At 39.2% G+C, this 12382-nt stretch overlaps 2 protein-coding genes across 2 annotated transcripts in view; one reads left to right on the top strand and one right to left on the bottom strand.

Annotated features, from left to right (window-relative positions):
- LOC124537824 (myotubularin-related protein 13) overlaps window positions 1-12382 on the bottom strand; it is a 59276-nt gene that overhangs the window by 11016 nt on the left and 35878 nt on the right. The window contains exons 5-17 of the mRNA XM_047114747.1: window positions 9662-9778; window positions 9078-9297; window positions 8047-8288; window positions 6973-7223; window positions 6059-6250; window positions 5573-5681; window positions 5259-5410; window positions 5019-5130; window positions 4278-4462; window positions 1342-1477; window positions 790-911; window positions 569-666; window positions 153-318 (exon numbers count right to left, since the gene is read on the bottom strand). Coding sequence (XP_046970703.1) covers window positions 153-318; window positions 569-666; window positions 790-911; window positions 1342-1477; window positions 4278-4462; window positions 5019-5130; window positions 5259-5410; window positions 5573-5681; window positions 6059-6250; window positions 6973-7223; window positions 8047-8288; window positions 9078-9297; window positions 9662-9778 — 2102 coding nt within the window. The remainder of the gene's footprint in view (window positions 1-152; window positions 319-568; window positions 667-789; window positions 912-1341; window positions 1478-4277; window positions 4463-5018; window positions 5131-5258; window positions 5411-5572; window positions 5682-6058; window positions 6251-6972; window positions 7224-8046; window positions 8289-9077; window positions 9298-9661; window positions 9779-12382) is intronic.
- LOC124537825 lies at window positions 2691-4254 on the top strand. The gene is made up of 4 exons (XM_047114748.1): window positions 2691-2815; window positions 3339-3497; window positions 3708-3869; window positions 4032-4254. Exons 1-4 carry the CDS (start codon window positions 2747-2749, stop codon window positions 4203-4205), a joined length of 564 nt encoding a protein of 187 aa, XP_046970704.1. The 5' UTR covers window positions 2691-2746; the 3' UTR covers window positions 4206-4254.

The following is a 12382-nucleotide window of genomic DNA, read 5'->3' as shown; positions in this document are numbered from 1 at the left end:
CACCAATAATAAAAAACAAGGCAAATGGGTAACATGTTGAGTAGATGTACAAAAGCGGTCTTATCGCTACGGTAGCAATTTCTTCCAGACAACCTTTGGGCATAGGACTGAAAAAATAAAATATACTTATTGATCAGAGCTAAGCGCGCTACCTGTTGGTGATGCTGTTGCTGGCGCGGTCGGCGTCGTCGGCGCGCACGTCGGCGCGGCGGCCGGCGCCCTCGAGCGGCAGCAGCAGGTACACCATGCGGTTGGCGTAGTGGATCGCCTGGCTGTACAGCGTCGACTCCTCGCTCGCGATCAGCTCGCGCTGCTTCTCTGTCGCCCAGAGACACGCCTTTAGTATTGTTTACCGAGTGTGATCTATTGCTACGTGACTTAGACTTAGACTTTATCCTTATCTTTGCTTATACTTTTCATAACATAATTTTTGCGCTAAATTTGGGTTCATTATCTATCTCTATTTTACGAAAACTTGCAAAAATAGTATACAATTTTTATTCCTATAAGCTTTATAATTAAATATATTCTGGGTTGTGAATGTTTCCACGAACGAGGTTTTAGTTACCTGGTGGTAAGCTGGGCCAAAGCCGCATCTGTTCTGCCGCGATTTCCAACGCACTGGGTTCTTGAGCTTTCAGTAGCGATATGTACTCGTCGTCTTCCCTGAAATAAAGCACACAATCATATTAAATTATTTACATTAAACTATTCATAAATAACAAAAAGTCTATTTAATCATCTCCAAAAATGGGGTAGTTGTAATCTATACTATAAGCTTAATGAGACCTGGGACTAGGCATGCGGTGGTGGTGCGTGGGACTTGGCAGATACAGCGCCTTGATGTCGCGCTGCACTTCTTGATAGAAGGCCGCCTCCCAGAACTGCTGACTCGTCCACACCTGGTGCTCCTGGTAATAAAATCAGAAGACGTTTTCATTTGAGTAACTATTGGAAAATTTATAAGATAGTATTAATGTCATATCAAGAGCTGAGATGGCCCCGTGGTTAGAACGCGTGCATCTTAACCGATGACTGCGGGTTCAAACCCAGGCAAGCACCACTATATATATGTGCTTAATTGTGTTTATAATTCATCTCATGCTCGGCGGTGAAGGAAAACATCGTGAGGAAACCTGCATGTGTCTAATTTCATCGAAAATTCTGCCACATGTGCATTCCACCAACCCGCATTGGAACAGCGTGGTGGAATATGTTCCAAACCCTCTCCTTAATGGAAGAGGAGGCCTTATCTCAGCAGTGGGAAATTTACAGGCTGTTACTTTATTTTAATGTAAATGCAATAACTCGTGTATACAAGGAACAAATCTCGGTACGGACCTGTATGCACATGTAGGCGTACTGGATGACGCCGGTGCACAGCTTGCGGCAGTAGGCGGTGGCGAGCGGCAGCACGGCGGCGGCGATGGAGTGCTCGTCCAGCGCGCTGGCCGACTGCAGCGCGCAGTTCATGAGCCTAACGGATACCAGACATGCAGTCGTGAGCTAACTGTCGATACCTCCGTATAAATTCATACATTCTCAAAATTTATAAAGATTATTAAGACTAAATTAATAAATAAATCTTATTATTCATTAAAGGTATATTTTTAAGAAAGAAACGCCTGGAGTTAGGCTCGGGTTCCATCATGGGACACCAATTACTGTAAATTGCACATTCACAACAGCATTGTAAATCTGTGTATTTAAAAAGAGCAACTATGCGAGTTTCTTGCCGTTTCTTCTCGCTAGAAGCTGCTTTCCGAAACGGCGGTAGTATTTAATTGTTGACGATTCAATAAACGCTTCATAGTGAAGTTTACTTAAATAAAATTGATTTGATTAAATAGCGACTTTAGGAAGGTTGTGACTTTCTTATATCGCTATTTATACGGTTCAATATATAATAAATAAATTTTAAAACAATATTGTCTTCACTTTAAACATAAGTATTATGCTGAGCTTATCTTAGTAGGCAATCGGAATATTAGTCTTTTTAAGCGGCTCTTATAGCCGGTTGCTAGCAAATGTATTATGAATGACAACTTCAATAGTACTAAAATTAATAAAAATTAAGATTCTTCGATGAAATCTTATCATAATAAAAAATATATTTTAAAATTCGTTTACAAGGATACTTCAGATTCCAAATTATTCCATACATGGTAAATATATAAAAACTTATTTATATTTTTTATATATGATGACCGGAAACAGGGTCGAGAAATACAAGGTCGAATTAATCACAAACAATACCGATGTAGATGCAGACACGCGAATGATTTACCGACTATGACCACAACAAAACAATATTTATACATCTAACAAATATATATAATATATGTTTATTTATTTTTATATAATGTGTATATTTCCAGAATATATTTAACTAATTTTTAATCTGTTCTATCAAAAACTTCCATAAACAAAACAGTCATTTGGACTTAAATACCTTTGTTAGGACCCAATGGATAATTCTTTTTTTAAATTTAGTTTGTCCAAGAAAATAGAACAAAAAAATATCAAAATAAAACCGAACCTGTTCCATATTTAAAAAAAAAAAACATCAAAATTAAATGTCAATTGAATATCATCACTTAACGAGGCCATATCTGTCAATCATGACATGAGGAGGTGATAGAATCAATGTGGAATTAACTACCTTTAGGCACGTAACATAATTACTGAGTATTTATATGGAACGCATGCGGGGCTCCGGTCATTTGTGTCCTAACTTTACGTCGATATGTTGAATTTATTATCATTAACCACTTTAACGTGTTACGTGGCTCAGATCAGCGCGAACGATATGTTGGTAAGATGTGTTAAAACAAAAAATTAAACTCCATTTTAATTATAAAAAGTAATTGTTAATTTTAAACTTTTTACTTTATATCAAAATATAGTTTATAAAAATACAAAACACTGTTAAACTGTCTTTTTTTCGTATATTGTATACAAGTCCCCCACCATTACTTATATATTTAAATATAGTATTATAAGGAGAATTAGTGTGACTTTCCGAACGCCACGCGTCAAGCTGACAGATGGCTTTTAAAATTCTCTCTCTTTCTTTTTGGCGGGAGGCGGCGCGAAATACGGTCAGGCGTATCATTGTTTTACTGTTTTTGTAATATTATTAGAAAACCAGAAATTGATTGAAGTATTTTGTTGTTAATGATTATTATTTTATCTCCCTGCAATAAATTTGTTATAAAAGTAATTTTGTTTTGTTAATAGTATATTATCAATACGTTGAGTTTTTCTATGAGCTAATAATAAAAGGCAAGAATGCTTTTAGACGATATTGTCTGAATAATAATATTTATCATTACCAGGGTCCAGGTATATGGTCGCTGATAAGCATAAGCAAGTGTCCCATGGAAATAAAAGACGAAGTACTGACGGTGGACATGGACAAACACAAGCTGAACCGCACGCACGACGGCATCTCCGCCGACGTCGTCGCAAGCGATACCATTGATGATAAATACGCGGTAACAAGAAATAGTTTTTTTTGTTGTATAACTCAAAAATGAAAATAAATTTTCGATAAAAATTAAATAATGCTTCAGTACTTATTTAAATTTGCAATTTTAACAGAATTCATAATAATCAAATCGTCATACAGAATATCATTATATATGATTAAAATGCACTACCAATTAAAATGTTTTTAAAGTTGGCAACACTATTTTGTTTTTCAGGCTTTAGTAGAAGTTTGTAAGTACGTGGATGGAGGATGCAAGCCGTACCAGATACTTTCCGACAACAGTGTCGTGAACATGCTAAATAAATACGCCGAGGAAAATGTGTTCAATGCGCTCACACTAGCCAAAATTGATCCGCCGGAATTTCCGGTTGACAAGGTAAATAAAATTACTTTCAAGTTTATTGACTATACTAATATTATAAATGCGAAAGTAACTGTCAGTCTGATAGTTGAGATATTAAAAAAAAAAAAAAAATTTGTACGTTTTACGTCGTACTATCATAGTGTAGTAGGAGTCTAAAGCAGTTGCAATTTTCAGGGAGAATATCACGTGGACGACTACGTGATGGACTACTGCAAGCTGCCCCGCGAGGCCATCTACGGCGAGTTCGAGGCCCTGTCCTACCTGATACTCGACAACGAGAAGGTCGCGTGCATCAAATGCGTCCTCGAGTTCAACAAGTTCGAGGACGAGAACTACTGCGACGAGTGACGTCGACGCGATGTGTACGCGTAGCGATAGCAATAAACGTGAGGCAGGACGGGCGCGTTTGATTGTACCGACCGCACGACGAGCTCGAACTGGTGGTGCTGCAGCAGGTGCTTGTTGGTGGGCAGGCGCGCCGCCAGGTCGCGCACCAGCGCCGCGCGCGCGCCCGGCGCCCGCAGCGCGCGCACCACGCCCGGGAACGACTTGCGCGCGTCCGCGTAGCGGCACTCGAACGTCGCCGCCACGCACGCGCGCAGCACCTGCGCACGCGCACACCACTCAAGCTCTATGTACATATTCTAATTCGAACGATAGGCGAATTATAAATTCATCTTGTGCTCGACGGTGAAGTAAAATATCGTGAGGAAACGGGTATAAAAGTAAAAAAAGTAAAGTAACAGCCTGTAAATTTCCTACTGCTGAGATAAGGCCTCCTCTTCCATTAAGGAGAGGATTTGAAATGTATTCCACCACGCTGTTCCAATGCGGGTTGGTGGAATGCACATGTGGCAGAATTTCGATGAAATTAGACACATGCAGGTTTCCTCACGATGTTTTCCTTCACCGCCGAGCATGAGATGAATTATAAACACAATTAAGCACATATATATAGTGGTGCTTGCCTGGGTTTGAACCCGCAATCATCGGTTAAGATGCACGCGTTCTAACCACTGGGCCATCTCAGCAGGGTATATTTCGGATGAAACTATCTTTCATGTATAACATCAAGAGAGAGCTTCTCTTGCGGCAGTGGGCCCCTACTGGGGTTTACAACAGTAATATTTTACTATTTTATTTACGAGCGATCGTTCTCACCTCGAGTCGCCGGGCCGAGTTGGTGAGCAGTAGCTGCGTGTGTTCGACGGCGCCGGTGGGGGACGCGCCCGGCGGAATTATCCTCGGGGCCGGCAGCCGGATCGCTGATAGTCTTAAACAGATACAAACATTTTGACCAAAAAGTATAATATGCACTACATTATACCAATTTAAATAGTTATCTTTATTGATGTTCAAAGTTACTCAATTAGTTTATAAAATATAAAACTTCCTATTTACTTGGGATTGTTAGCGTTTCTGGCGGTGACTTCCTCTATAACGGCATGTACCCTTTCCGCGTCTAACGGCGGCAGAGGGGGTTGGTGTATCCGGGCCGAAGCGCCTTCGGGTGGTCGCAGTACGCGCTGCGAGTACGTCTGCGTTGATACACCCTAAAAATATAATGAAGACTTTTATAGTAACAATTTTTATTACATTCAATTTATTTTACAAATTTTGGTTAAGCAAATCAACTGCCCTTTCTATAACTAACTTAGTTATTAACATTTAAAAATCCCACTGCAATAAGTGTTTAAGATTATTATGCAAGTCACCTGCGGGTTGGGATTTTCATTCAGATGTAACTGCATCGCTAAATCCTGTATATGCTGTAACTCTAGCTCTGGATTCAATGATTCTAATCTAAGTTGTTCGGGTAGATTTCTGAAAAACAATTATCGTTGAAATTAATGCATGAACAAATTATCTTAAAATAATGCAACAACAGCCTATAAATTTCCTGCTGCTGGACTAAGGCCCCTCGCCATTTGAGGGAAAGATTGAGAGAACATATTCTACCACGCTGTTCCAATGCGGGTTGGTGGAATACAGATATGGCTGAATTTCTATGAAATTAGACACATGCAGGTTTCCTTACGATATTTTCCTTCACCGCCGAGCACGAGATGAATTATAAACACAAATTAAACACAGGAATATTCAGTGGTGCTTGCCTGAGTTCGAACTTGCAATCATCGGTTAAGGCGCACGCCTTCTATCCACTGGGCCATCTCGAATTCACAAAAGAAACAAATACATACTGCACTAATTCGTCCCATATATCCGTCGGCCTCCACGGAGGTCCTCGCTCGGCAACGAGCCCGTTGAAGAACATCGAGTCCAACAATCTGACTGCGAACGGACACTGTGACAGACCCCTGGCTCCGAGGAAGCCGGCCTTGTGGAATGTTAATACTGGTGACGGATGGATCCTTATGATTGTAAGACAGTGTCTGAAAGGATATCATAAACAAATTACATTACATTACAACCCATAAAAATATAATTAACCACGGTTAATGAGAGGAAATAATAAAAAATACTTTTAGCAAATATTAGCGTACAACTTTTAATTATATTTTAATGTATAAACAAAATGATAAATATACCTAAAGTAATATGTCCTATAATATTACTTACATATGAAATTACTTCTTCTATAAATTACATATAATTACATATAGTTTTACATATAAATATTACTTTTTCATATAATGTATTCTATCTACATATCTTCCTATGTACTAATCATAATTAAATTATGTTCAGCGGTGTTGTCGTGAAAGAGCAACAGATAAAGTTACTTTCAAATTTATAATATTAATAACATAGATTTTTTTTTATGGTATAGGTTGGCGGTCGAGCATATGGGCCACCTGGTGGTAAGTGGTCACCATCAGACAATGACGCTGTAAGAAATGTTATCTATTCCTTACATAGTCAATGTGCCACCAACCTTGGGAACTAAGATGTTATGTGCCTTGTGCCTGTAGTTACACTGGCTCACTCACCCTTCAAACCGGAACACAACAATACTGAGTACTGTTATTTGGCGGTAGAATAACTGGTGAGTGGGTGGTATCTACCCAGACGAGCTTGCACAAGCCCTACTAAGATTGCTTGTAGTGCATTGTTCTAATCAAAAAAATCTTAATTTAGTTGATGTAACTGTTACCTGTAACCCTGCAACAGTTTAGCCAACGTCCTCATAAACACCGCTCTGATCTCCTTATCCAACATATGTGGTGGAGACGAGGACGGAGGTGGTGGAGCGAACGCTGAATCAGCAGATTTCAACTCCGGCTGCAAGACCAGCGCTAGGGCATCCTGGAGAGAGGACAGGAGCTTCCCCTCTGGTCGTGGTATGTTGACTCCGGCCGGGATGTGCAGTGATCCTACGTCGAGATCCGCTACTATAACGTCCAACTGTAATCGAACAATACTTACGGTTAGGATTTTAACTTAAAACTATAGCTGACGACCTCCATAGTCGAATGGTGTGTACACCGGTTTTCATGGGTACGCCACTCTGAGGTCCCAGATTCGAATCCCGGCCGAGTCGATGTAGATTATCATTAGTTTTCTATGTTGTCTTGGGTGTGGGTGTTTTTGGTACGGTCGTTACGTCTGATTTTCCATAACACAAGTGCTTTAGCTACTTACATTGGGAGTAATGTATGTGATATTGTCTCATATATATTATTATTATATTATAGCTATTCATATAAACAGTAACTTATGCCTTAATTAGAAATAAAACAATAGGATACCGCAGTATGATCTGACCGAGTACATCATGACATCATCAAGTTACACATATGTAAATAAGTTTACGTATCATTTTCTTTTTATTAAAAGTACTAATGTTCCAAATTGGTCACCCGCACTCAATATAATATACCTGTGACCATAGGATTTTACAACAACAACAGCCTGTAAATTTCCCACTCCTGGGGTAAGAACCCCTCCTTCTTTGAAGAGAAGGTTTTGGGACATACTCCACCACGCTGTTCCAATACAGGTTGGTGAAATATACAATTGGCAGAATTTCGTTGAAGTCAACCACTTGCAGGTTTCCTCGGGGAGTTTTCCTTCACCGCCGAGCACGAGATGAGAGATTATAAACATAATAAAAATTAAGCTCATGAAAATTAAGTGGTGCTTGCCTAGGTTTGAACCCACAATCATCAGTTATGATGCACGAGTTCTAACAACAGGGCCATCTCGGCTCAAAGGGTTAAGCACTTACCAATTCGGAGACCTCCTCCTTCAAACTGGAGTGCACGCCGATGAGGAAGGGCGTGGGCGTGGCGAGCACCTCCGCCAGGCCGGCCGGCAGCAGCGGGATGTACACGTGGGCGTAGCGGAAGGGGAACATGAGCGCGGCCAGCGCGCGGCACGCCGCCGACAGCCGCGCGCCCGCCAGCGACACCAGCAGCACCTTGTGCTCGCTCATCACCGCGCACCACAGCGTCACCGAGTTGTGGATACCTGCAACGCGAACGTACCAAATGTCTACCAAATATTGTTTCTTCTTTAAATCATTTTCGACGACCTCCGTGGTCGAGTGGTGTGTACACCGGTTTTCATGGCTACGCCACTCTGAGGTCCCGGGTTCGATTCCCGGCCGAGTCGATGTAGATTTCCATTAGTTTTCTATGTTGTCTTGGGTCTGGGTGTTTGTGGTACCGTCGTTACTTCTGATTTCCATAACACAAGTGCTTCAGCTACTTACATTGGGATCAGAGTAATGTATGTGATGTTGTCTCATATTGTCTCATATTTTTACAACGAGCGATTTATTTTTATTTTTCAAAACAAACTGAGACATAGTCTTTTTTTTTAAGACACGTAATCAATGAATCTGCTGTAATACGGGTGGCCAATTATATCAAAGCTCAAGTTTTCTAAGCCATATAGAAAAAAAAATCAAAAGGGTTTAATAAATCAGGCAATCTTGTGTCTTAACCGATGATTACGAGTTCAAACTCAGGCAAGCACCACTGTATATTCATGTGCTCCATTTGGGTTTATAATTCATTTCGTTGTTGGAGGTGAACAAAAACATCGTGAGGAAACTCGCATTGGAACAGCGCGGTGGAATATGTTCCAAACCTTCTCCTCAAAGGGCTAAGCCCAGCAATGGGAAATTTACAAGCTATTTATATAAATATAATGAATAAAATGTACTGTAAAAAATGAATCCTTTCGCGACTAAGATATTTTATATGTTCACATCTAAAATAGAATATAATAAATGTAGTTGCAATTGTTGCCTACCTAATAATCTCAATAACATATACACAGCGTTGTGTGTGACGGGCATAGGCGGGGCAGCCGGTGGTTGCAGAGCCTGACGATCTCCCGCGCCTATACTGAAGCGAACCTGGGGTCCGCCTGCCGGTGGCACCAGCACGCAACCCAGCAGGTTACCGACCAACGTCTCTAAGGGTACGCCCAAGTTCTCAACCCACACCGTGTAGATTATGCCGAGGCAGTTCTGTAATATATTTAAAATTACATGGACAATTAAAACGAATCATTAAACGTCTGTATGAAGTCATTCTTTATAAACGATTAAATAAAGAAGTTACATATTAACTTGAATTAGATCTACAAGATACTGTGTCGCTTTATTGACTGACTCAATTCTAATAATATTATTCAACAAGAAATATTCACATTGAATCACACATATCAATTACTTCTTCTTATTTATTTTAAGATAGATAAAGAAACTGCCAAAAGGGCCACCAAACTGATGGTAAGTGATCACCACATGTAAAGAAAATCAGGCAATTTAAGCAATTCAATGCAGTTTAATATGTTTTCAATGTGAAACTTTAGGATATTCTGGTAATTACCCGGAATGTATCGATGTAGTCTTGCCGTGACACTATGACCAGGCACTTGGGTGCGTACATGATGCTGTGGTGGGTGATATTCGACACTGGCCGGCTCGAGTCTAGAGATTCTTCGTCCTGCAAAAATAATAAAAATCTTTATAACAACATCTTATACTGTAAACTTATTAATTAAACAACAACAACAACAACAGCCTGTAAATTCCCATTGCTGGGCTAAAGGCCTCCTCTCCCTTTGAGGAGAAGGTTTGGAACATATTCCACCACGCTGTTCCAATGCGGGTTGGTGGAATACACATGTGACAGAATTTCTATGAAATTTGTCACATGCAGGTTTCTTCTCGGTGTTTTCCTTCACCGCTGAGTACGAGATGAATTATAAAGACAAATTAAGCACATGAATCAGCGGTGCTTGCCTGTCTTTGAACCCGCAATCATCCGTTATAATGCACGCGTTCTAACCACTGGGCCATCTCCACTGGATTAATTATAAAATATATTTACGTTACAATTTCATAAAATGTAATCAACTTTTTGATGGAAGTACTTCCATAACTAAAATATTAATATTAAACAATAAGGAATATAATGTTTACACAGACTGAGCGGATCTTGAGATCCCAATATTATTCCCGAGAATTCTATACATCTGTAACTAAAATGATGATGATAAATGAATAGATACTTGCGACACTCTTCTGATTGATTTATTACATAAAATATTAAGAGAAAAAGTATTATATATTCTGTAATCGTTAAAGGATGCGTGAGAATGATAAAAATTTCTATAAAAAAATAATATATGGTTACCATAAAACCGTACGATCGATATTAGCTACAGTAAGAAAAAAGGAAATAATTATGAATCTCGTAAAAAGTAAAAAAGCAACGGAAGTTGCAGCGGCTTCGTCCGTCGACGGCAGGCGACAGAAGCTATGGTTGTAGCTTATGTTGAATATTTATTTTCGATCTATGATCCCAGGATCAAGAGACTGGACGTTTAAATCCAGCTTTATGTAAATATATATGTATATATTTATATTTAAAGGATAACATCATTTTGAGAATATAATATTAAAAAACTTGACACCTTAACACCTTATCTTTATAAAGCTATATTTTATTTAAACCAATATTCGCTCATTTTGCTTGCATTATAGGGGTTGGTTTCTAGGTATTATTCACAAAATATGTATTTATATACATTATAGCCATTGTATGTGTTATTCAAATGTATGAACTACATTATTATAGTTCTTTGTGATTAAAGACTTTTAAGCCTCGCATTTGTGGTATATTGCAATACTTGCCTATAGATTGAAAGACGATGTGATGTTTACTTGGTGGTAGGGCTTTGTGCAAGCCCGTCTGGGTAGGAACCACCCACTCACCAGTTATTCTACCGCCAAATAACAGTACTCAGTATTGTTGTGTTCCGGTTTGAAGGGTGAGTGAGCCAGTGTAACTACAGGCACAAGGGACATAACATCTTAGTTCCCAAGGTTGGTGGCACATTGACGATGTAAGGATTAGTTAATATTTCTTACAGCGTCATTGTCTATGGGTGATTGTGACCACTTACCATCAGGTGGCCCATGTACTCGTCCGCCAAACTACATCATAAAAAAGACATATATACGAATTTATTTTATACGTATTAAGTATTGAATGTAATGTATTGGATACACGAATGAAAGCTGATGTACCAAAGTATTTCGACTTATTTACGAGCCCAACCAAAATGAATGAGTACTTCGTGTAAAAAAATAAAGGCAGATATTCTTTAAATCGATTTTATTCGTAAAATACGACAAGAAAATAATTTTATAACCGATGCTTATGAGTAAACGTATCTTATACTCACTCAATATAATACGTAGGCATTAAATGCTTGTATGTTACATTACTTAGTAACGATTTCATAGTTTACAATATGGTACACATCTGTTCGCGTATTCACGAACTGGCATATGTAAATTACGCACATATATTAGAACGGTGACGTCACACGTCTTGCGGTCGGCTACTCATTGTTTTTGCAGAGTAACGGGCTAGCCTAGCCTAGGGCTATGCAAATACGATAGACGATTCAATTTGCTGATCTGAAATTATTTGTGTTTTCTTCGCGATCTCTCACAAAATTAAATGTAAATATGAAAATGCATACAACACACTTACAACTGTTCGACAGTTCTATAAGTATATACATACTAGTAGTGTTGCTTATTATGTGTCCGGTATAAAAGTAGCATATGTCCTTTCTTTGAGTTCTCATACATTACTCTGATCCCAATGTAATTAGCTAAAGCACTTGTGTTATGAAAAATCAGTAACGACGGTACCACAAACACCCAGACCCAAGACAACATAAAGAACTAACGATAATCTACATTGAATCGGCCGGGAATCGAACCCGGGACCTCGGAGTAGCGTACCCATGAAAACCGGTGTACACACAACTCGACCACGGATTTCGTCAAAGTTGAGTTCAAGTTTGCTGCATACCAAATTTTATCAAAATCTTAAAAAAAGTATAGATTCAAACGTATGTTTTATATTTACTATTAGCTACCCGGCTTCGCGAATGAATAATAACGGTCTACATAAAACGTAATATGCAAGGACAAACATACAAGGAAAAAATCAAGATACTTTTGGCCGAGACTATCCATTTTTTTCGTAGGAGGAAATGTATTTACAGGGGACCGGGTCGGGATGTAG

The sequence above is a fragment of the Vanessa cardui genome, chromosome 19, assembly GCF_905220365.1.
Source record: "Vanessa cardui chromosome 19, ilVanCard2.1, whole genome shotgun sequence".
Lineage (NCBI taxonomy): Eukaryota > Metazoa > Arthropoda > Insecta > Lepidoptera > Nymphalidae > Vanessa > Vanessa cardui.
This window is presented reverse-complemented; position numbering and strand designations above follow the sequence as displayed.